The 25,905-nt window shown below is 34.9% G+C and overlaps 1 protein-coding gene across 6 annotated transcripts in view; it reads left to right on the top strand.

The window, feature by feature from the left end:
* Myo9a (myosin IXA) overlaps window positions 1–25,905 on the top strand; it is a 259,456-nt gene that overhangs the window by 34,663 nt on the left and 198,888 nt on the right. For all 6 annotated transcript variants that reach the window (XM_071608439.1, XM_071608438.1, XM_071608436.1 and 3 more), the window contains exons 2-3: window positions 2,707–3,620; window positions 21,815–21,909. In XM_071608439.1, coding sequence (XP_071464540.1) covers window positions 2,781–3,620; window positions 21,815–21,909 — 935 coding nt within the window. In that variant the 5' untranslated portion in view covers window positions 2,707–2,780. The remainder of the gene's footprint in view (window positions 1–2,706; window positions 3,621–21,814; window positions 21,910–25,905) is intronic.

The following is a 25,905-nucleotide window of genomic DNA, read 5'->3' as shown; positions in this document are numbered from 1 at the left end:
GGCACCATGTCCAGCCGTGAATGTAGCAAGAAGAAGCCCCTGAAACAGCCTAAGAAGCAGTCCAAGGAGATGGATGAGGAAGAAAAAGCTTTTAAACAGAAACAAAAACAGGAGCAGAAGAAACTTGAGGAGCTAAAAGTGAAGGCCGCTGGGAAGGGCCCCTTGGCCACAGGGGAATTAAGAAATCTGGCAAAAAGTAACTCGTTTCTTGTGCCTGAAATGATGGTGACCATTAATTCCATTCCTATGAAACACCAGTACCCCCACTGTAATATCTTTTGCCACCTATAGCTACAATGAAGTGTTGTGTGGAGTCTGTTGTAAATTTAAGAATAAACTTTTGTAAAAAAAAAAAAATTGTGGGTGTAACTAAATGATATTCTGTTTGCCTACCCTGAGCAAGGCCTTAGGTTCAATTTCCAGCACCACAAGGCTGGGGCGGATGGGTGGAGAGAGAAAAGATATAAAAAGGACAAGCTATAAGGGATCAATAAATTTTCTCTTTAAAAGTAAAAACTTCTAGGGGCTGGGATTGTGGCTCAGTGGTAGAACGCTCACCTCACATGTGTGAGGCCCTGGGTTCGATCCTCAGCACCACATAAAAATACATAACAACTGAAAAATAAATAAAATAAAAAATATTAAAAAAGTAAAAACTTCTCTATAACAAAATGTGTTGTAAATAAAAGAGGTAAGTCCCTGGTTGACAGGAGATTTTGCCACACAATCAACTGAAAGCTGATTAAAATACTAAAAAAAAAAAATATGAAAAACTCATTTAAACTGATAAGGAGAAGACAACTTATTAAAAAAGGAGATCAAAATGAATGAGCAACTTAGCCCAAATGGCAAATGAGATGATTAGAGTTGCCAATCCTCACTAATAATCAAGGAGATGCAAATTAAAGAATAATCTTTTTGTACTTTAGATTGGCAGAAACTCAATATTCTGACAATACTGACTTTTAGTAAGGAAACAGAAAAGTCTGAACTCTGCTACATTTGTTTGAAATGGACATTTGAGTAACCATTTGGAAAGCATTTTGTTAATATCTGGCAAAGTTAAGAAACTCCAAATGCAGTAATTTTACTCTTAATTATAAAGAGAAAAATCTAGCAAATAAACATGAGGAGACATGTGTGAGAATTGCAGCATTGTTTTCATAGTGTAATGTTGGAACCATCGTAATATTCACTAGGAGGGCAGTGAGTGAATTGATTAACTGTGGTAGAATCATGAAATGGGATGTTATTTAGCCATTATTGAACTTTACATCTGTTAATAGGCAAAATGATATTAAACTAAAGTGAAAAGTAGACTATAGTGTGATAATATTTCTTAGAGATTAAAAACAAAACAGTATTATATATAAATTATGGAGACTCACAGGTAATACAAATACAAAAACATAGAATAATAACAACTTCTGGGTAGTGGTCATATCATAAAGCAAATGAGGGAACTTTAACTGTTTTTAATACATGTGTTTATGAGTGAGCATAGCAGTTTTCAAACTTGTTGAATTTGAGCAGTAGATATATGGTTGCTTTTTATATGTTCCATAATCTGTATATTTGAAATATCATCTAGGAAAAAGATAACAAAGTTTCTTGATTAGAGGATTTTGACAAATATTTGGTAGTATGATATTGAAATAACTGAATATTTTTATTGTTTTTAAAAATAGCACATTATATGTTAAAGGATGAAATAACTAAAAAGAAGAAGGTTGATGACAAATGAGAATTTTTTTTTGGTAGGACATAGTACTAATGGAGATAATAAGTTTTGTTCTGGAAAGGATGTGGAACAATTTTTCTCTATACAGGAACTGAAGAATAGAGATGAAATGAAAATAAGAATAGATTGAGGTTGAGAAACCATTTGTAGGTAATTATTTTCTGAGTGAGGTGTAAAAGAGTAGTGTTTGGGGAATATGAGAAGATTGATAGGGTATGTGGAATGGAATGAGGGTAGGTGGAAAGGTAGAATATTAACATAAAAAGACAAAAGGAGGTTGAATAAATTTATAATGGTGCCTACTTGTATAATATTTTCAATTTGTCTCAGTAAGTCCAGCAGAATCTTTTTCTTACTCTGCTCAAACTTGTCTGTCCGGACGGGCAAAGAGGAGAGTCAAAACCCAGAGTTCTTTGAAACTATGTCTATTTACATAACAGGTTTCTCTCATTGCTTTCTTGATTATAATGTTATTTTCTGATCTTTCTGTAATTAATGTATTTCACAAAGTTTTTGCACCACTGAAAGCATTCTTTCTTGTTTTTGCATCATCTTTTAAGAAATTTGGGTGCAAGGTGAGGTGACTAGCTTTGTGTAATTATTCTGTCCTTTAGTCCAGTCCTTAGTGAATAAAGAATAAACTTCGTTTTAATTGCAAGTAACTTAGAATCATTTGAAATATCAGGGGATATTGTACTTTTTAAATTCTGAATTGTTGATAAAACAAAACATTGAAATGTATATATATATATTTTTTGCCAGTTACTGTTTTAGAAAATACTCTTTATTTGAACAGTAGGATGTAGTCTCAATGAGACTATTTGCAGTACTTGTTCCTGTACTGAGAGTTAGAATTTTGTGTTCTAAAAGATGTATGTAATGAATGTGTTTGTTAAGTCTTTCTTTTTTGAGCGTCAGCAATGTTTAATATGACTTGTAAATGTTTCACGTCTTTTATATTACAGTTTTTTTGCCAAGAAAATGATTTGCATGATCTTGAACAACACATACTATTTATGCTGATGGGACAGGATCCAATATGAATATAAGTGATGGAGGAAGACGACGCTTTGAGGATAATGAACATACATTACGTATATATCCTGGGACAATTTCAGAAGGGACAATCTACTGTCCAGTTCCTGCCAGGAAAAACACCACAGCTGCTGAGGTGATTGACACTCTTATAAACAAACTTCATCTAGACAAAACAAAATGTTATGTTTTAGCAGAGGTAAAGGAATTTGGTGGAGAAGAATGGATACTCAATCCAACAGACTGTCCAGTTCAGCGAATGATGTTGTGGCCACGAATGGCTCTGGAAAATCGCTTAAGTGGAGAGGACTACCGCTTTCTTCTGCGGGAAAAAAACCTTGATGGATCAATCCATTATGGTAGCCTTCAGTCATGGCTACGGGTAACTGAAGAACGACGCAGGATGGTGGAACGAGGTTTTCTTCCACAGCCTCAACAGAAAGACTTTGATGATTTATGTAGCTTACCTGACTTGAATGAGAAAACTCTCTTAGAAAACCTACGAAATCGCTTTAAGCATGAAAAAATTTATACCTACGTTGGCAGTATTCTAATAGTTATTAACCCATTCAAATTTCTTCCTATTTATAACCCCAAATATGTCAAAATGTATGATAACCACCAATTGGGAAAACTTGAGCCCCACATATATGCAGTGGCTGATGTAGCTTATCATGCTATGCTTCAGCGTAAAAAGAATCAGTGCATTGTGATTTCAGGAGAGAGTGGTTCTGGGAAGACTCAAAGCACAAACTTTCTTATTCACCACCTTACTGCACTCAGTCAGAAAGGATTTGCCAGTGGAGTAGAACAGATTATTCTTGGAGCTGGACCAGTACTTGAGGTAAGTGTATAGAAATAGTTTTCTTATCCTCAAATATATCTTTAGAAAATACCTGGTAGATGTGAGAAGATGAAATATAGAATCACAAACATCACTGTTATCAAGGGAAACAGGAAGATGGCAAAGCAGAAAGGTAATGTGGAAGATTGAAGGGTGTGAGAGCAATAAAAAAAAATTTTTTTTTGAAGAGTATCCTTTGGTAAGTCATTAGTGATGCAAAGATAGAGATGACTGGAATGATATCCTTTACCTTAGATAGGTAGAAAGCAGAGCAGGACTCCTGTAATTTGGTATGGAAGTGGGTTGTTGGGGAATATATTCTTGCCAATGTATTTGTGTCTCTGTAACCTTAATGAGTGCCTGGCATTGAAATTCTTAACGATTTAAGAATATAGAGACTAGCCAGGGTTAATGGCACATACCTCTGATCCCAGCAACTTAACTCAATTGCAAGTTTGAGGCCAGTCTCAGTAACTCAGTGAAGCTGTAAGGAATTGAGTGAGACCCTATCTCAAAATAAAAATATAGAAAGGGCTGAAGATGGGCTGGGGATGTGGCTCAAGCGGTAGCGCGCTCTCCTGCCATGCGTGCGGCCCGGGTTTGATCCTCAGCACCACATACAAACAAAGATGTTGTGTCTGCCGAAAAACTAAAAAAAAATAAATAAATATTAAAAAAAATTCTCTCTCTCTCTCTCCTTCTCTATCTCTCTCACTCTCTCTTAAAAAAAAAAAAAAAAAGAAAGGGCTGAAGATGTAGCTCAGTGGTAAAGTACCCCTAAGTTCAGTTCTTGGTAACCCTCTCCCCCCAATGTAGAGATTATTGATGTGTGGGATGCCGTAGAAGTATTACTATCATGTTGAAAGAGAATAACAGAAAGACAATGCATTGATCTCACTTATATATATAATCCAAAAAAGTCAAATGCATAAAAATAGTAAAATAATGGTTATTAAGAACTAGGGGTTGAGGGGCTGGGATTGTGGCTCAACAGTAGAGTGCTCGCCTAGCATGCGCAGGGCCCCGAGTTCAATCCTCAGTACCACATAAAAATAAATGAATGGAATAAAGGTATTGTGTTCTACAACTAAAAACAAACAAACAAAAAACAACAACTAGGGATTGAAGAGATACTGATCAAAGAGCATGAAACCTCAGTTACACAAGATGAAAAAGTTCAAGAGATTGGGCTGGAGATGTGGCTCAAGCGGTAGCGCCCTTGCCTGGCATGCGCGCAGCACTGGGTTCTATCCTCAGCACCCCATAAAATAAAACAAAGATGTATGCACCGAAAACTGAAAAAAAAAAAAAAAAAGTTTAAGAGATATATTTTACATCATTGTGATTCCAATTAATATTAATGTGTACTTGAAAATTTCTTAGACAATAATTTACAGGTTCTTATAATAAATATGAGTTAATAAATATGTAAATTGCTTAGTTTGCCTGTTCCACGATATGTAAATAAATGAAAACATCATGTTGTATACCATCAATATATAACTTTTACTTATCAATTAAAAAAGAAAAAGAGAATACAAATTTTCTTTTAAACCTGAAAGGAAGAGGTAATATTACTCTGTGTGTGTGTGTGTGTGTGTGTGTGTGTGTGTATGTATGTGTGTATATGTGTATGTGTATGTGTTTTATGGAACTGAGGATTGAACCTAGTGCCTCACACATGCTAACATGCTAGGCACTGCTTTACCCCACTGAGCTACATCCCCAGCTGTTTTTAATTTTAATTGAGACAGGGTTTTGCTAAGTTGTCCAAGCTGGCCTTAAACTTGAAATCCTCCTGTTAGCTTTTTTGTCACCGTGACGAAAAGACTGGGAAAGAATAATTTCAAAGTATGAAAAGTTTATTTGGTACTAATGTTTCAGAGGTCTCAGTCCATAGATGACCAACTCCACTCTTTGGGTCTGGAGGTGAGGCAGAACATCATGGTTGGAGTGTGTGGTGGAGAAAAGCTGCTTAGGATGTGGCACCAGGAAACAAGGGGGGGAGGGGCACACTGTAGATCTGGGACAAAATATATATCCCTAAAGGCATGTCCCTAATGACCCACCTCCACCAGCCACACCTTATCTGCCTACATTTATCACCCAGTTAATCCATTCAAGTGGATTAATACAATGACCAGGTTAAGGCTCTCATAACTCAAATATTTTACCTCTAAGCTTTCTTGCATTGATTTTCACATGAGCTTTTGGAGAACATCTAATATTCTAATTAATAGCACCTCCTACTTTACCTGCTTAGTGGCTGGGATTATAGACATGTGCTACCATGCTTGACTTTGTTGTGTTTTTAAGAGATTTCATGAGGTCTAACTGAACTACAATAAACTGTACATACTTAAGGTGTACAATATGGGCTGGGGATGTGGCTCAAGCGGTAGCGTGCTCGCCTGGCATGCGCGGGGCGCTGGGTTCGATCCTCAGCACCACATAAAAATAAAGATGTTGTGTCCACTGAAAACTGAAAAATAAATATTAAAAAAATAAAAAAAAAAAGGTGTACAATATAAATTCTTTTTTTATTGGATCTTCCTGGGAATTGAATTCAGGGGCACTTGACTATTGAGCCACATCCCCAGCCCTTTTTGTATTTTATTTAGAGACAGGGCCTCACTGAGTTGCTTAGCACCTTGCTTTTGCTTAGACTGGCTTTGAACTTGATCCTCCTACCTCAGCCTCCTGGGTACCTTTGAAAATGTCAAGTAGGGAGAGAGAGAAAGATGGTGGAGTATAACTAGGCAGTGATTCTGGATTCCTAAATAGCTTAGAAAGGAGATGGTGAAGGAACAGTTGACTACAGAGCTGGGTGAGAGAGTAAATGCTCTAAGACCCAATGTTGGACAGTATGAAACTTGAAGAGTTACAGAGGTTATCAGAATGGAAAATAAGGACAGAGTTCTTTAATCTTGAACCTGAACTAGGGTGGTGTGATAGGGGAAGGAAATGGAGAAAAAAGGAGAGGAAAAGCACACAGGATCACTTTCTTAACAGTTGGAATGAAAAACAGACAAAATTGATATGTGATAGAAACAGGTGGAATCAGTGAGGAGATCAGGCAGTTTAATCTAAATTGTGGACTGAAAGCCATTCTTGCTATGGCAGCCATTTTGTGGAGTCCACAGGTGGTCAACCTCTCTAAAATAAATCAAAAGAGCTTCTCCCTACCTTCAGATAGCAACAGATAAAACTAGAGGGAGTACCTCTGCATAAGCATGTCTCAGTTATTTGTCTGTAAGAAACTTGAAGGATCCCTACTTGCCCAAAGTTGCCGAAACACCTTCCTCCTCACTGAGGACAAGGGAAGTGGGGTGGAGCAGCCCCCAGAGCTGGTCATTCCCAGGAAGTGCTTACCTGACCCAGCGCTCCATACATCTTCCACAGGAATTCGGAAACCAGAATGTATGCCCATGTTTCACAGCTGTGGGCAGTGAGAGCTCATGCACAGGTGGAAAGGTTGTTTTTGTTCTGGACAGTGGAGGGGGTTGGCATCTGTGATTTTTAATCAGCTGGGGAGCTTGGACTGGCTGAGCCTATTATTGGTGAGCAGGGACACTGGTCCACAATCTTCTGGTTTAGGGGAAACACTTCTGCACTGCAGACCAGCCACAATGACCCTAGAACTACTGGTCCAGTGCTTGCAGACAGACACCAGGACCTATGCTACTTTGAAGAGAGCATGTGGAGGTGAGCGGGTGCGCGACAGCCCTGAGCCAAGTACTGGGTGCTGTTGCATACAACAAAAACACCCAGCAGATGCAGCAAAGCAACCCTCTGAGCATCTAGCCTTAGGCCCCTGGGCTAATAAAAGGAGAACTGGGGGCTGGAGTTAGTGGCTCAATGGTAGAGTGCTTGCCTAGCATGTTTGGGGCACTGGGTTTGATCCTCAGCACCACATTAAAAAAATAAAAAATAAAAAGATATTGTATGTCTACCTACAACTAAAAAATAAATATTTCAAAAAAGAATGGAGAGCTGGGTGGTGGAAGTACACAGCAACCAGGGATATTACTCCTGTGCCCCCAGAACCTCTAGGGGGAAATCAAAAGCTGAAGAGTGTTGGGCATTTTCTAAACTGATGAAGTCCAAACCAGGATGACTCAATAAGAATTTTCTCCACCTTGGCATGTTTTATTGTAAACAGTTCTAATGTCAACTTTGATCATACATATATTATTCATTTTGATTTGAGAGTTGTTACCCTAAAATTTGATATTGTGCCCTCAATCCATTTGATTGTATTTCTTCTAGTATTTTAAAGCATTTAGTGGAATCATCCTTTTTGTTTTTTTAGCTCAGGTTTACATTTGTTCCTCTAAGCTCCTCTTTTCTCTTCCATTACTTGCTACTATCTTAAATCCCCCTGCCCCATCTTATTCTTTTTACCTTAGTTTTTGTATGGTTCTTTTCTATCTTTTCATTACTTTTTCACTTTTCTCTTGTTTAGCCCAATTTTTTTTCCTTCCTTTTTTAGCTCCTGTATATAATAGCCATTTTACTCCTATTAGTAACTAATTTTCCAACCTATTCCAGAACAGTACTACAAGTTTATACCTGGGTCAAAGAAACTGTGGAGAATATTGTCAACAATTTTGTTTTTTTCTAAAGTTGGTTAGTATTTAGCTTTGCTCTGAAGTGTCTGTAGTAAATAGGGTTTAATGTCTTCTCTCAAAGTAGTCCTTGTAGTGGGAATAGCAGAGGACACACAGTGAGTGAAACTATCAGTTCCTGGATATTCACCCAGCCTGGGGCCCTTAAGAGATGGAAGCTCACTAAATAGTCCCTTGTATAAAAGAGAAAAACAATAATCATCCCAACGGATGGGTAAACATATAAGCAGTATGAAAAAGCAAAGAGACAAGTCACCCAGAATAGCCAACAACACTTCAACAACTGATCCCATTGACACCACATTAGAGAAAATGATGGAGAAATAATTTAGAAAATTAAGATGTTCAGTGAACTAAAAGAAGATATAAGTAATGAACTTGGAAAATACAGAAAGTAAAAGATCATTTCATAAAAGGGATACTGAAAAAGAACCAAATGGATATTGTGGAAGTGACTTAGGAAATCAAATTAAAAATTCAGTGGAAAGTATCACCAATATTTTAGACCCCTTAGAAGATATTTTCATAGACCTTGAAGATAAAAGTATATGATCTTGGAAATAAAGTTGATAATATATAAGTTGTTAAGAGACCATGACCAGAATATTCAAGATATCTGGGATAATATTAAGAGGCCAAATTTAAGAATCACTGGGGTGGGGCAGGGGTTATAATTCAGTGCTAGAGCATTTGCCTAATGTGAGGGCACTGTGTTCAATTCTCAGCATTGCATATAAATAAATAAAGGTCCATTGACAGCTTAAAAAAAAAAAAAGGATCATTGGGGTGGAAGAAAGCTCCAAAATACCGACTAAAGGAATGCACAATCTTTTCAATGAAATAATAACAAAAATTTCCAAATATTAGGAATAAGTTGGAAATCTAATTATAAGATGCCAGCAAAACCTCAAATAGACAAGATCAAAAAAGATCCTCTCTATGACACATATAAAGAAAATGCCTAATATACAGAATAATGATAGAATTTTAAAAACTGCGAGAGAAAAATAGCAGGTCACATTTAGAGGTAAACAAATTTGGATTTCAACTGATTTATCATCCCAGACCCTAAAGGCCAGAAGAAAACAGGTGCCTACCTAGATTGCTATATCCAGAAAAACTATCCTTCATAATTAAAGGTGAAATAAAAACCTTTTTGATAAGTAGAAACTGAAAGAATTCATAGCCACTAAGCCTGAAGTATAAAACATAATGAAATATTTCATGTAGAAGAAATGAAAAATGGTATATGGGTGAGGTGCTCTATAAGAATAGTCAGTTAAAGAGGAATCAAGTCTGAATTAAGCATTAGAAATAAAACGGCAGGACATAAAAATCATCTCTCTATAATAACATTGGATGTAAATAGTCTAAACTCTCCAATCAAAAGACACAGATTGGCAGATTGCATTAAAAAAGGAGACCCAATCATTTGGTATTTAGAAGAGACTCAATCTTATAGGCAAAGACATTCCCAGACTGAAGATGAAAGGGTGGGAAACGATTTAGTATGCAAATGGAAATTGAAAGCTGAGAGGAGTAGCTATTCTCATATCACACATATTAGACTTCTAGCCAAAATTAATCAGAAGAGACAAAGAAGGTCATTTCATAGTGGTTAAGAGAATTGTCCACAACATGACAGTAATTGTAAATATTTATTCCCTACATAGAAAAAAACAAACCCTTCTCAATATAAAAAGTAGACCAAAATACAATAATACTGGGTGATTTCAGCACCCCTCTCTCATCATTAGATAGAGGTCATCCAGACATAAACTAAGTAAAGACTCTTCAGGAACTGACAAATACTATTAATCAAATGTACCCAACAGACAGCTATAGAATGTTTCATTCATCAACAACTTTTTTTTTTTTCCTCAGCAGTACATGGAACTTTTTTCTAAAATAGATCATATTTTAGTGCACAAAGGAAATCTTAGCAAATACAAAAAAATTTCGAGAATTCCTTGCATTCTATTTGAGAATGAATGAAAATTAAATGAAATTAGAATTCAATGACAAGACTAACAGAAACCATTTTAACATCTGGGGATTGAATAGTAGATTTTTGATTTTTGGATACCGGGAGTTGATCTCAGGGCACTCAACCACTAAGCCACATCTCCAGTCCTATTTTGTATTTTATTTAGAGATAGTATCTCACTGAGTTGCTTAGCACCTCACTAAAGTGCTGAGTCTAGCTTTGAACTTGGGATCTTCCTGCCTCTGCATCCCGAGCCACTGGGATTACAGGTGTGCATCACTGCACCTGGCCTAAATAGTATACTTTTGAATGAGGAATGAATCACAGAAGAAATGAGGGGAGAAATAAAATTCTTAGAAACAAATGAGAACAGAGGTACATGTATCAGAATATCTGGGACAATATGAAGGCAGTTATATAAAAGGAAAGTTTGTAGCACTGAATTTCTACATTAAAGAGTTAGAAGTATACCAAATAATAATCTAATGTTATAGCTCAAGGCCGTAGAAAAATTCCAAAATCCATAGAAGACTGGAAATAATATCAGAGCCAAAATTAATGAAATTGAGAATAAAAACATACAAAGGATCAATGAAACCAAGAGTTGTTCCTTTGAAAAGGTAAATAAGATTGATAAAACCTCAGCCAAACTAATCAAAAGAAAGTGAAGACTCAAATCAAAATTGGAGATGAAAAAGGAAATATCACAGGCACTTCTGAAATCTAGGGCATCATTAGTAACTATTTCAAAACTCTGTATTATAATAAGCTAGAAAATCTTGAAGATATTGATAAATTCCCAGTGATATATGACCTACCCATGAACCACGAGAATATAGAAAATGTAAGCAGACTAGTATCAAGCAATGAAATTGAAGCAGCTATTAAAAACTTTCCAAGAACAGAAAAAAAGCCCAGGACCAGATGGATTCTCAGCTGAGTTCTACCAGACCTTTAAGGAAGATAATGTTAATTCTCCTGAAATTATCCCATGAAATAGAAGAGGAGGAAACACAAACACTGCCAGAGTCCTTCTATAAAGCCACTTTCACCCTGATACCAAAACCTGACAGACACATTGAAGAAATGAAACTTCATACCCATGGGCTGGGGTTGTGGCTCAGCGGTAGAGCGCTCGCCTAGCATGCACAAGGCCCTGGGTTCAATCCTCAGCACCACATAAAAATAAATAAACAAAGGTATTGTGTCTAACCAAAAAATAAATATTAAAAAAACCTCCAAAACTTCATACCAATATCCCTGATGAACATAGTTGCAAAAATCTTAATAAAATATTGGCAAACTGCATTAAAAATCACATTAATAATGCACCATAATCAAATGATTTCCATCCCAGTGATGCAAGGTCATTTCAACATACATGAATCAATAAATGTAGTTCACCACATAAATAGAGTTAAACAAGCATTTGACAAAGCCCAGCACCCATTCATCTTTAAAGCACTAGAGAAACTAGGGAGATAAGGAACTTATTTCAAAATTGTAAAGGCTATATACAACAGACCCAAGACCAGCATATTGAACAGAGAAAAATGGAAAGCATTTCTCTAAAAACAAAACAAAACAAGACAAGGATATCTACTCTCACTACTCCTAACTGTAGCCAGACCAATCAGGCGAGAGAAGATAATTAAAGGGATTCAAATAGGAAAAGAATTCAGATTATCTTTATTTGCTGTTACCATGATTTTATATTTAGAACACCCTCCCTCTTCCCTGGAAGAAGAAAAAAAAAATTTCACCAGAAAACTTGTATTTTTTTAAATTTATTTTTTGGTACTAGGGATTGAATTCATGGGTGCTTAAACACTAAGTCACATCCTCAGCCCTTTTTATTTCTTGAGTCAGGTTTCAACGTAACACATAAAATGATGTAAAATAATACTAAAACATGCTACACTGTGGATGAACCTTGATAACATTACACTAAATGAAAGAGCCAGACACACAACTATATATTGTAGGATTCCATTCACATGAAATATCCAGAATAGGTAAATCCTATGATAGAGCAAAAGAACTGATAGTTTATAGGGATTGAGGGAAGAACAGAGCGGGGAGTGACGATGTAATGATATGGTGTTTTGGAATAAAAATATTTTGGAATTAGAAGTTAATAGTTGTGCATAGTATTGTGAGCATACTAAATACCACTGAATTCTATACTTTAAATGGTTAATTTTTTTTTCTGGTACCCAGGGATTGAACTCTCAGGGACACTTGACCACTGAGTCACATTCCCAACTCTGTTTTGTATTTTATTTAGAGTCAGGGTCTCACTGAGTTGCTTAGGGCCTCGCTTTTTTGCTGAGGCTGGCTTTGAACTTGCAATCCTCCTGCCTCAGCTTCCTGAGCCTCTGGGATTATAGGTGTACACCACTGCATTTGGCTTAAATGGTTAATTTTATGTTTTGTGAATTTCACCTCAAAAAAAAAAAAATCCAAACAAAGGGGTCAGAAATAGAGAAATTAAATTGGGAAACGGGGGAATATTAGAAAAGAAATAAGAAAATAGATTAAAAGGTAACCATGAGGATGTCATCAAGTGAAATAACATAAAATCCCCAGTAAAAATCTATAGAGATGGTCATATTACATAAAAAAGAAAATGACAAGTTGACTGCACATAATTCTTTAAAAATAAACAAGCAAAAAGTAAAAAAAAAAAAAAAAAAGTTGTGCTAAGACTAGTCAAAAGATAGTTGGGAGCTGGGGTTGTGGCTCAGAGGTAGAGCACTTGCCTAGCACGTGTGAGGCACTGGGTTTGATCCTCAGCACCACATAAAGTAAAATATAGACATTGTGTTCACCTATAACTAAAAAATAAATATTTTTTAAAAAGTTGGATCTCAAATAATTTAGATTATATACCACACTAAGATATTAAAAAACTAACTAACTAAATAAATATTTAAAAAATAAAATAAAAGCAAATTAAATGTAAGGAAAAGTAAAAATAATCAAATGCTAGTGCTTCATATAATAAAGGATATTAAAATAAACTTTTAGCCAATGTGACAATTTAAGCAAGTTTTTTGAAAGATTCAAATTATCAAAGCTCACTGGAGAAGAAATGGATAATAAATAATGCTTATATATACTTAAAAATTTTTTTTTAGTTGCTGATTTATTTATTTATTCATTTTTATGTGGTGCTGGGTATCGAACCCAGTCCTCACACTTGCTAGGCAAGCACTCTACCACTGAGCCACAAACTCAGCCCTGTACATATACTTTTAAAATTGAAAAAAAAAATTAAAAATCTTCCCACAAAGAAATCTGGGTCCGGATCACTGCATTAATCAATTCTAACACTTTAAGATGGAAAAAAGTTTATACTTTCTATGTAAACTCTTTCAGAAATAGGAGGGAAGATTTCCCAACAATCTATGAGACCAGAATTATCCTGAGGGGGGAATAATTTACAGAATACAATACCCCTCATGATAACAAATGCAGACATTCTGAACAAAATTTTAGCAATCTGAATTTAACAATAAATTAAGATACTACACTTAAACCAACTAGTATTTATCCCAGGAATGTAAGGATGGTTTAACATTTGAACTCCCATCAATGGAATATACTATATTAACAAACTTTATATACATATATATGAAGTATATAGTAATAATATATACAAATATATCTCAAATAGGCCCAGAAAGAGCAATTCCAACATCATTCCTGATTAAACACAAAACCCTGCCTGTCATCACAATTAATAAAGACTGAACACTTTCTTTTAACATCAGAAAGAAAATTTGGATGTTCCTTTCACCACTTCTATTCAATATTATACTGGAGTAGTCAGAGAAATTGGGCAAGGAAGGACAAAAGACATGCAGATTGGAAAAAAATAAAAAAAAAAACAAAACTTTTCTGTTTTTCAAATCATAATTGTCTGTGGAAAATTCAACCCACCAAAAGTGTGTATTTTAATGTGGTGCTTTTGGAAATGAGATTTTCCCAGGATTTGTGATTATTGTTTTTGTTACTGTTTGGTTCTTTCATGACTTTTCTGAACTAATTCTGTAATGTCTGTGTTCTTTTTTTGCATGAAGCCATCAAATTGCTGAGTGCCTAGCACTCAGCCGGGCAATTGTCAATCTGCCTTATTTTTTACTTCCTGCTAACACAGAATCTGTAGTTCAAATGTGGATCTCAAGTCTTTCCTGAGCAGGTAAATATTCTTGAGTATGTGCAGTCTTGTGCATGTACACGACCTTCTACATGCTCAGAAATATTTCAGATCTTTTCAGAAGCCACTTCACACTTGTCACTCACCAGCTGTTCCTTTAAGTGGTTTGGTGAGCTTGTGTTCTCCTACCTCCTCATCCTGTTATTATTACTATAGGCAGTTAGAATGTTGAAACACTTGCCTCTGATTCTTTTTGACACTCATGGTGGTATAGAGAATATGGAGAGGCTATTCTCGTGAATGAGCTCAGATTTAGGTCAAATAAAGACAACTCTTTTGGGTTTTTCCAGGGAAGTGCCAGACAGTTCAAATTGTGGGAAATAGTATTTGGGAGAGCTCCGATTAGTGCTTTAAAAAAAAAAAGGGGCTGGGATTGTGGCTTAGTGGTAGAGCGTTCGACTAGCACGTGTGAAGACCTGGGTTTGATCCTCAGCACCACATAAAAATAAATAAACAAAATTAAGGTATTATGTCCACTACTTCTAAAAAATAAATATTAAAAAAAAACAAAAAACAAAAAAAACCCAACTATTATTGTAGGATGTTAGTTTTCTCTTCAGTTTTCAGCTAGGGAGAGAGGGAGTAATAGTGCAAGTGAAAATTCTACAATGAATGCTTTTTTTTAAAAAAACTAACTTTCAATTATTTTTCTTTATTAAATGCCTCCCTACTGAGGCTTTGTTACAAGCCATTGGCTGACTTCCATAATTATTAAAAAGTTGACTAAAACTAGTTTTTATCAGCATTCTTGTTTCTTTTATGAAGGAAAGAATTTTCAGAGGTTCTTACTTAGCTGTTTTTACTGATCTCACTTTCAATGATCTTTTCAAAAATTGAAATTTCTGGGTTGTTTTGTAATAGTATATTAAACTTTTGTGTGTGTGTGTGCGCGCACGTGTGTAAGAAATCGTCAAATAGGTTTCCAGAGTTGCTGTACCATTTTGCTTTCCCACCAAGAATGTTAACATTTTAGTTGCTCCATATCCTCAGCAGCACTTGGCAATGCCAATTTTTCTCTCTTTTGAAAGCTATCTGTGCAAGGGTGAAGTAGTGTTTTAGTGGGTATGTCATGGTCTTAGTTGGAATTCTCTAATAGCTAGTGATATTGAACCAGCTGTCTCATTGTTATTTGCCATCCACACAACCTTGTGATGAAATGTCTGTTCTAAAACTATTTCTCAGATTGTTCCAAATAACTTCACATAAGTGATAAAGTTGTAATCAGAATTTACAGAGCAGGTAAAGCTTCTGAGTGGCTACTGACGTTGTAAAATTGGGTAGAATCAGAAGCAGCGTATGTGAAAAAAAATGATTGATAAATTGTTCATCCACATTTAGGTGTTTCCAAGCCCACATTTTCCTTTTTAACCAATTAAGTCCCAAGTTTTTAGTTCTGCAGATATTTGAATAAAATTGACATAGGTGCTTTAAAATAGGTTGGAAATCAATCTAGAGCTCCTGTATTTATTATGTTTATTATTATAATGTGGTTTTATTATTTTACTATTATAACATAATTGTGTGTCATATAATTATGTACTATATTTAATTTTTATATGTGTTGCACATCTGGGATGATGGGATAAAATGGGTTAAATATTGTCATAATATAAAGCATTTGACAAATTAATTTTTCTTTGATATCAGCATTTCTCCGTTTTATGGTTCTGTGCTGTTTTTCTAAATTCCTTGGAAAAAACTTTCTCTGGTGGAAAAGGAAAGGGAAGAATAGAGAAAACATTCAGTCATTCAGAGCTCACCACTGCCAACCTTTTTTGTTTATATAGGTCACAGGGTTTGGTGGTGTTTGAGAACCTGAACTCTTCACATCACTTATTTAGATATAGTGGAATGTAAGCATACATGAGGAAATTTTCATGAATGTGTGTGTCTTTGCTACTTATCACTTTAATTTTTTTTTTTTTTTTTTTGGTGGTGCTGGGATTGAACCCTGGGCCTTGTGCGTGTAAGACAAGCACTCTACTGTGTGAGCTACATTCCCAGCCCCCTTTAATTTTTTGTTGATACTTTTTTAAAAAAGAGAAATTTCATGGACATTTAAGCGCATACCTACTAAATAGAACACTGCTTTTCAAACTTTATCTTACATTTGAACCACTGGAAGATGTTATTGAAATAAATTGATGAGCTTTATCCTTAGAATTTCTGACTTGGTAGTTTGTGAAGTGTCTGAGAATTTTGTCTAACAAATTTCAGGTGATACTGATGCTTCTGGTCTTTGAAAAATTTTTTCTTTTTAGATATATATGATAGTAGAGTGTATTTTGACATATTATACATACATGGAGTATAACATTTTAATTTGATCCCATTCTTACGGTTGAACATGATGTGGAATTATACTGGTTGTATATTCATATATGAACATAGGAAAGTTATGTGCGTTTCATTCTACTGTCTTTCCTATTTCCATCTCCCTTCCCTTTGTCTAATCCAGTGAACTTCTTTTCTTCCCTCTCCTCCTCATTGTGTGTTAGAATCTGCATATCAGAAAGAACATTTGGCCTTTGGGTTTTGGGGACTGGCTTATTATGCTTAGCATGATAGTCTCAAGTTCCCTCCATTTACCAGCAAATGCCATAATTTCAGTTTTCTTTATGGCTGAGTAATATTTCATTGTGTATATATACCATCTTTTCTTTATCCATTCTTCTGTTGAAGGGCACCTAGGTTTGTTCCATAGCTTAGCTATTGTGAATTGAGCTGCTATAAACATTGATGTGGCTGCGTCACTATAATATGCTGATTTTAAGTTCTTTGGGAATATACCGAGGAGTGGGATAACTGGCTCAAATGGTGGTTCTATTTCAAGTTTTCTGAGGAATCTCCATACTGCTTTCCATAGTGGTTGACCAGTTTATAGTCTCACCAGCATTGTATAAGTACCTTTTCCCCCACATCCTCACAAACATTTGTTGCTTGTATTCTTGATAATTGCTATTCTGACTGCAGTGAGATGGAATCTTAATGTAGTTTTAATTTGCATTTCACTGGTTGCTAGAGATGTTGAACATTTTTTTCATATATTTGTTGACCACTCTTATTTCTTCTTCTTTTAAGTGACTGTTCAGTTCCTTTGCCCATTTATTGACTAGGTTATTTGTTTTTTTGGTGTTAAGTATTTTGAGTTCTTTGAATATCTTGAATATTAATGCTCTTGAGGTTCAGGTGATTTTCTCCCATTCTGTAGGCTCTCTCTTCATTTTCTTGATTGCTTCCTTTGTTGTGAAGAAGCTTTTTAGTTTGATATACCATTTATTGATTCTTTTTTTAAAAATATTTTTTTAGTTGTAGATGAACACACAATATTTTTATGTGGTGCTGGGGATCGAACCTAGGGCCTTTCACGTACGAGGCAAGCACTTTACCACTCAGCTACAGTCTCAGCCCCCATTTATTGATTCTTAATTTTACTTCTTGCATTTTAGGAGTCTGGTTGAAGAAGTCGGTTCCTAAACTGACACGATGGAGAGTTGGGCCTACATTTTCTTTAGTAGGCACAGGGTCTCTTGTTTAATGCCTGGGTCCTTGATTTACTTTGAGCTGAGTTTCAATTTTATTCTGCTTACATATGGATTTTCAGTTTTATAAGTACCATTTGTTAAAGAGGCTATCTTTTCTCTAATGTATGTTTATGGCACCTTTGTCTAGTATGAGACAACTGTATTCATGTGGATTTGTCTCTGTGTCTTCTATTCTGTTCCATTAGTCTTTGTGTCTGTTTTAGTGCCAATATCACTGTTTTTCTTTTTTTTTTCTCTATTTAATCTTTTTATTATTATTATTATTATTTAATTTTTTATTGTTGGCTTTTCAAAACATTACATAGTTCTTGATATATCATATTTCACACTTTGATTCAAGTGGGTTATGAGCTCCCATTTTTACCCCATATACAGATTGCAGAATCACATCAGTTACACATCCATTGGTTTACATATTGCCATACTAGTGTCTGTTGTGTTCTGCTGCCTTTCCTATCCTCTACTATCCCCCCTCCCCTCCCCTCCCCTCCCCTCTTCTCTCTCTGCCCCCTGTACTGACATTCATTTGTCCCCCTTGTATTATTTTTCCCTTTCCCCTCACTTCCTCTTGTATGTACTTTTGTATAACTCTGAGGGTCTCCTTCCATTTCCATGCAATTTCCCTTCTCTCTCCCTTTCCCTCCCACCTCTCATCCCTGTTTAATGTTAATCTTCTTCTCATGCTCTTCGACCCTACTCTGTTCTTAGTTACTCTCCTTATATCAAAGAAGACATTTGGCATTTGTTTTTTAGGGATTGGCTAGCTTCACTTAGCATAATCTGCTCTAATGCCATCCATTTCCCTGTAAATTCTATGAATTTGTCATTTTTTAATGCAGAGTAATACTCCATTGTGTATAAATGCCACATTTTTTTTTATCCATTCATCTATTGAAGGGCATCTAGGTTGGTTCCACAGTCTTGCTATTGTGAATTGTGCTGCTATGAACATCGATGTAGCAGTGTCCCTGTAGCATGCTCTTTTTAGGTCTTTAGGGAATAGACCGAGAAGGGGAATAGCTGGGTCAAATGGTGGCTCCATTCCCAGCTTTCCAAGAAATCTCCATACTGCTTTTCAAATTGGCTGCACCAATTTGCAGTCCCACCAGCAATGTGCAAGTGTACCCTTTTCCCCACATCCTCGCCAGCACTTGTTGTTGTTTGACTTCATAATGGCTGCCAATCTAACTGGAGTGAGATGGTATCTTAGGGTGGTTTTGATTTGCATTTCTCTGACTGCTAGACATGGTGAGCATTTTTTCATGTACTTGTTGATTGATTGTATGTCCTCCTCTGAGAAGTGTCTGTTCAGGTCCTTGGCCCATTTGTTGATTGGGTTGTTTTTTCTCTTATTGTCTAATTTTTTGAGTTCTTTGTATACTCTGGATATTAGGGCTCTATCTGAAGTGTGAGGAGTAAAGATTTGTTCCCAGGATGTAGGCTCTCTATTTACCTCTCTTATTGTTTCTTTTGCTGAGAAAAAACTTTTTAGTTTGAGTAAGTCCCATTTGTTGATTCTAGTTATTAACTTTTGTGCTATGGGTGTCCTATTGAGGAATTTGGAACCCGACCCCACAGTATGTAGATCGTAGCCAACTTTTTCTTCTATCACATGGCATGTCTCTGATTTGATATCAAGCTCCTTGATCCATTTTGAATTAACTTTTGTGCATGGCGAGAGAAAGGGATTCAGTTTCATTTTGTTGCATATGGATTTCCAGTTTTCCCAGCACCATTTGTTGAAGATGCTATCCTTCCTCCATTGCATGCTTTTAGCCCCTTTATCAAATATAAGGTAGTTGTAGTTTTGTGGATTGGTTTCTGTGTCCTCTATTCTGTACCATTGGTCCACCCGCCTGTTTTGGTACCAGTACCATGCTGTTTTTGTTACTATTGCTCTGTAGTATAGTTTGAAGTCTGGTATCGCTATACTGCCTGATTCACACTTCCTGCTTAGCATTGTTTTTGCTATTCTGGGTTGTTTATTTTTCCATATGAATTTCATGATTGCTTTCTGTATTTCTACAAGAAATGCCGTTGGGATTTTGATTGGCATTGCATTAAACCTATAGAGAACTTTTGGTAATATCGCCATTTTGATGATGTTAGTTCTGCCTATCCATGAACAGGGTATATTTTTCCATCTTCTAAGATCTTCTTCTATTTCTCTCTTTAGCGTTCTGTAGTTTTCATTGTATAAGTCTTTCACCTCTTTTGTTAGGTTGATTCCCAAGTATTTTATTTTTTTTACTATAGCTCCATAGTATAATTTAAGGTCTGGTATTGTGACGCCTCCTGCTTTACTTTTCTTGCGAAGGAAGCTTATGGAAGTGATGAATTACATTTATTGATTTCTGTATGTTGAACCAACCTTGTTATGCTTCTGATCTTGACCACACTGGGAATGTAGTAGAAATGTAGTAGTTATTAAGGAACCAGTTGAGATTACCTCCTCACCTTCTCTTTGTGTGTGTGTGTGTATCCATGTTTGTATACTCTATACTGTTATAGTTCAACACATACATGATTTTTGCATCTAGGCAGTGTTCAGCAAATGGCTACTTTAGGTTTTGAAGTTACAGGGTAGGTCATTTCTAATGAGATTATTAGAACAGGAAAAAAAAATCTGCAATAAATTATCTTTAACTCCATGTCTTTTCTAGTTTTGTTTTTCTACATATATTGTGAATGGATTACTTTAGGGAAGTGTCTTTTTTTTTTTCCTTCCGGTGCTTAGGATTGGACCCCAAGCTTTGCTGCCTTATACTTAGGCAAGTACTCTACCACTGAGCTATATCTCCAGCTTGTTTTAATAATTTTTTATTGAGCTAAAACTTAGCAAAACCTATACATGGTTAAAATTTATGGGGAAGTGGGGATAGGAAGGACAGCAGAATAAAATAGACATTATTATTGCTGTATGTGTATATGTGACTGTATGACCAATGTGATTCTGCAACCTGCACACTCAGAAAAATGAGAAATTATACCCCTTCTGATTTAAATGTATGATATGTCAAGATCATTGTACTGTCATGTGTAACTAATTAAAACAAATGAAAAAATTTAGTTTTGAGAATATATTATACTCAAGTAACCACCATTATATGAACAAATTCTAGAATATCTTAATCACCTCTTGGGCTCCTTTGTAGACATTTCCCAATTCCACCCCAATTCCCATATATACTCTGATCTGTTACCTGTAACTATTGTTTTGCCTTTTCTAGAATTTCACATAGATGGATTGTATAGTATGTACTCTATGTCTGGTTTCTTCTGATAATGTTTAATATTTCTAACTGGTCATTGTATCATCAGTCCATTGCATGGTGTGTACTTGGGTAGCCATTTAGGGAGTTTATAGTTTTTATTCTTTTGTTATGAATGCTATAGTTTTATTTTAAATGTATATAAAAGTAAGATTTTAATGAAATTTCACTTATACATTTCTAAAATTGTAATTGTTTTAATGAAGTTATTTTTTACTAGCCCCTTGTTATTTCATCTTAACTGGATTTTCAGAAATTATAAATACATTAAGATATTTTGCTGGCTCTGAAATGTGAAAACGAAATTTGAACTTTACTGAGCATTAGGTTTTTAAAATTAAGAATTATTTTACTGACAAAATCTTCTTGATCTTTCATTTATTAATTGCTTCCTTTTATTTTATCTGATCTGTGAATATTAATTGGAACATATAAAATGAATTGACTTTCAGTTATCTCTTTATGTCTTTGAGCTGACCTAAACATTGTTTAAAAAAATTGTTTTTAATTGAAACTAATGAGAATGATTTATTTTGACAGGCTTTTGGAAATGCAAAGACTGCTCATAACAATAATTCAAGTCGTTTTGGCAAGTTTATTCAAGTTAATTACCAGGAAACAGGCACTGTACTTGGGTAAGTACTGCTCTGGGAAATGTTTTTATTTTTGTCATTATTCCTTTATGAGCTACAAATTGTGACATTGGTGTATGGTATTCAGAAAGAAAAATAACCCACATTTTTTTTGGCGGGAAGTACAGTACTCGGTTGAATAGAGTTATGTATGTTAGGCAACCATTCTATCCATGAGATAACATCTCTAGCCCTTTTAATTTTATCTTGAGACCAGGTCTCACTGACTTTCCTAGACTGGCCTTGAACTCACAGTCTTACTGCCTCAGCTTCCCAAGTGTCTGTGATGATAGGTGTGTGCAACATGCTGGCCTAAAACTTTTTCCTCTCATTTTTCTTTCCTTGTGGAAAAGTTTAAACCTCAGGTTGTAAGAATATGTAACACTCATACACTCTTAACTTATATTTATTAATTATGAACAATTTGTTGCATTTACTTTTCTCTGTTATATATACATTTAGTTTTTGGAATGGTTTTCAAGTAAGTTGGACATAAAACTTGACTCCCTAATTATACTAAAATAATTATACTTTTGTACATGCTGATATTAGTGTTCTTAAAATCAAGAGATTGAATTTTGTTTAGTAATAATTCTTATATAGTCTTAAGAACAGAGTCTTTTGTGCCAGCAATATTCTTTGTAGCGTTAAAAAACTAATAGAGTATTTTTTAGAGCAGTGTTAGGTCAATAGCAAGTGGAAAGTACAGAGAATCCCCTTATATTCCTTCAAACTATGTTCCATAACCTCATAATCCCTAGTATAAATATCTTACATTAGTGGTGCATTTGTTACAATTGCTAGGCCAATGTTGTTGACATATTCTTATTAATTCTAAAGTTAATAATTTGCTCTTAGGTTCACTGTGTGTATTGTACATTCCATGGTTTTTGACAAATGTATAGAAGGTATGTACTCACCATTACAGGGTAAAACAGAATAGTTCCACCTCCTACTGGTAACCTTTGGCAACTACTAATCTTTTTACTGTCTCCATGAGAAAGGGCCCAGAATTCCCATTGCCCCTTTCAGAGCATGTTTGCAATACCTTAATTTGCTTCCTTAGGTCTTGTTTTCTAAAGGTTCTGCCATTTCCCATTGTCACAGACCGGCAATCAAGTCTTTAGCATGTGGACCTTTGAGGGACATTTAATATCCAAAGTATAACAATAGCATAATAATATTGTTTCTGTACTTTACTTGACTGTTTTTTTTTTTTTTTTTTTTACCTTTTCTCCAAAAGTAAAATACTGGCTTTAGGACCTTTAATTATGTTAACCAATTAAGCCTTGATTTTAATTTTCTTTAGTGCTTTTGTCAGTAATAGGTATTAAATTTTATCAGAAGCCTTTTTGGTATTTATGGAGATTAATCATGTCTTTATCCTGAGATTTATTAATATTGTCATTTCTCCCCACTATTTAACTATATTTCATTTCTGGGAAAGGAATTCCACTTGGTAAATACTGCCCCCACCCCCAAATTTGTTGTTGTGTTCTATTGGCTAGGTTTTTCTTTTCTTTTTTTTTTTTTTAAATTTATTTTTTTGGTACTGAGGATTGAATGTGTTTTACCACTGAGCTACATCCCCAGTCCTTTTGTTTGCTTATATATTTATTTAATTTTTCATTTTGAGACAGAGTCTTGATAAGTTGCTAAGGTTGACCCCCAATTTGTGATTTATGAGTTGCTGAGATTATAGGCATGTTCTACCACATCTGGATCTGTTTGTTAGTTTTCATTATGATACTTGGATCCATATTAATAAGTGCAATTTATCAGTACTTTTCTTTTTCATGCTATTTTACTTGTTTTAAAATTTTATTATTTCTGCATTTAAATAAAAAATTATCGACCCCACCTACTATGTGTTTCCCTCTACCACCTGTAGAAAACCAAAACCAGTTTAAGAAAAGCAAAAACAAAAACAAGAGATAAGTCCTTTTTTTATGGTAAGATTGTTAGCTCATCTATTTTTCTGATTCTGAAGGCTAATTAGATACTTTTGGTACTTTTATTCATAAAAGTGGGATACAGTCAAGTCATCAGACTTTTCTTAGTATTACTGATTGTGCTGTAGCATAGATTGATAATAGGTGAAGTCATAGTGCTTTATAACTTATGAAATATTATTAAATTCTCAAAAACAGTTTTGTGATTCAGGAATAGCAGACATTTTCCCATCTTTTGAAGGAAATTCAGGCTGTTATGTGTTAATATCTTAAAGATTAACCTTTTTGTTATGTTATGATCAATAATAATCTTCTTTGTTGATAAGCCAAGAAATATGTATTAAACAGTTTTTACTCTTTCCTTATTTTATTTACTGAACAAGGTTTATAGAATGCATTTTGAGAACCAGACAATGTGATAAGTAAGGAGAATATAAAAAGATGTAAACAAGTTTTCTGTTTTTAAAGGTCTTATTGTCTGTTTTGAGATGACAGATATTTATATAATTTAATTACAGTAAATGAGATCAATGCAATGATTGAAATACGTGTCTGGAGGTTTCACATAAAAAGGTGATTTCCAGGGGCTGGGGTTGTGGCTTAGTGGTAGAGTACTTGCCTCATACATGTGAGGCACTGCGTTTGATCATCAGCACCACATAAAAAATAAACAAAATAAAGTTATTGTGTTCATCTACAATTAAAAAATATTAAAAAAAGGTGATTTCCATTGAAAATTTTCCAAGAAGGACTGGGATATTACATTATTAGTTGAAATGATAATTAGTAAATGAGTGGAAATATGACAACATGGTATATTTGAGGAAGTAAGCTACATGGTTATAGAACATGGTCATAGTGGTCAGTTGATGTCCAGTTTTGTGAATAAAACTCAGATGTTTGTAAATATTTTCTTGACATTGTGAAACAGATTAAAGAATTTTATACAAAACAATCTTACACAAATTAAATAGGACAAGTAACTCCTGGTAAGATTCAACAATGATTAAAATTCGTCATATTTGCTTTATGTAGCCCTTTCTTCTTTTTTTAAAATATATTTTTAGTTGTAGATGGACACAGTACCTTTATTTTATTTGTATATTTTTTATGTGGTGCTGAGGATCGAACTCATTGTCTCACACATGCTAGGTAAGAGCTCTAACACTGAGCCACAACCACAACACCCCTTTCTTCTTTTGCTATGCTGATTTTTTAAAAAATCACAGACATAATATCAGTTTACCTCTGTGTGCTTCATTATGTTGAGCAAGTGAAAGTAAAAGAATAACATAACTAGATCTTATGTTGTAGATGAATAACACTGTACCAGTATCACCTGTGGATTGAGGGAAGAAAAAAGGTATTACTCCATGAAGTAGTTTGTTGGTTTAGTTGGAAGGGAGAGCTTTTGCAGTTAAAGCAGACCTGGGTTTATGTCATAGTTGTACAGTTTACTAGTATATGGTCTTAATATCTTTGAGCATCAATTTCTACATTTGTAAAATAAGGGATGTAATATTTGCTATGAAGGATGGTTGTGAGAGTTTACATATTAGTTCATATTAATACCTTTTCTTACTTTTCAGACAGATTAAGAGTCTGTTGCAGTAGACTGTTGCATAGTAGTTATTATGATACTTTGAAAAGAGTGATAATTTAATTGGTGGTGGTAGTAGTAGTATGCTTGAAAAGAAGCCATATTTGAGCTCCATATTAATAAAGGAATGATATTCACTAAAATGAGAGTGGAAATAGATTAAGGAATTACAAGTGGAAGGAAGAATGTTGAGCAGTGTAGTGGGGAATGAATGATATGCCTGAGAAAATAACCTGTATTTATAACTAAGTAGAGAGAATGTGATGGGGAGGAATTGCGTTAAACACAGCTCACAAGTCAAATTTAACCCAAAGTAATTTGGATAGAATAGTGTAAAATTTAAAAATCTAAACATTTTAGAAACCCTTTTCTAGAAAATTACAATGTTAGGCAGTTGCTCCTGTTTGGATGAGAGGTATTGAACTTGAAGGTACAGCCTGGCAAAGA

The sequence above is a fragment of the Marmota flaviventris genome, chromosome 2 (genome assembly GCF_047511675.1).
Source record: "Marmota flaviventris isolate mMarFla1 chromosome 2, mMarFla1.hap1, whole genome shotgun sequence".
Taxonomy (NCBI): Eukaryota; Metazoa; Chordata; class Mammalia; order Rodentia; family Sciuridae; genus Marmota; species Marmota flaviventris.
This window is presented reverse-complemented; position numbering and strand designations above follow the sequence as displayed.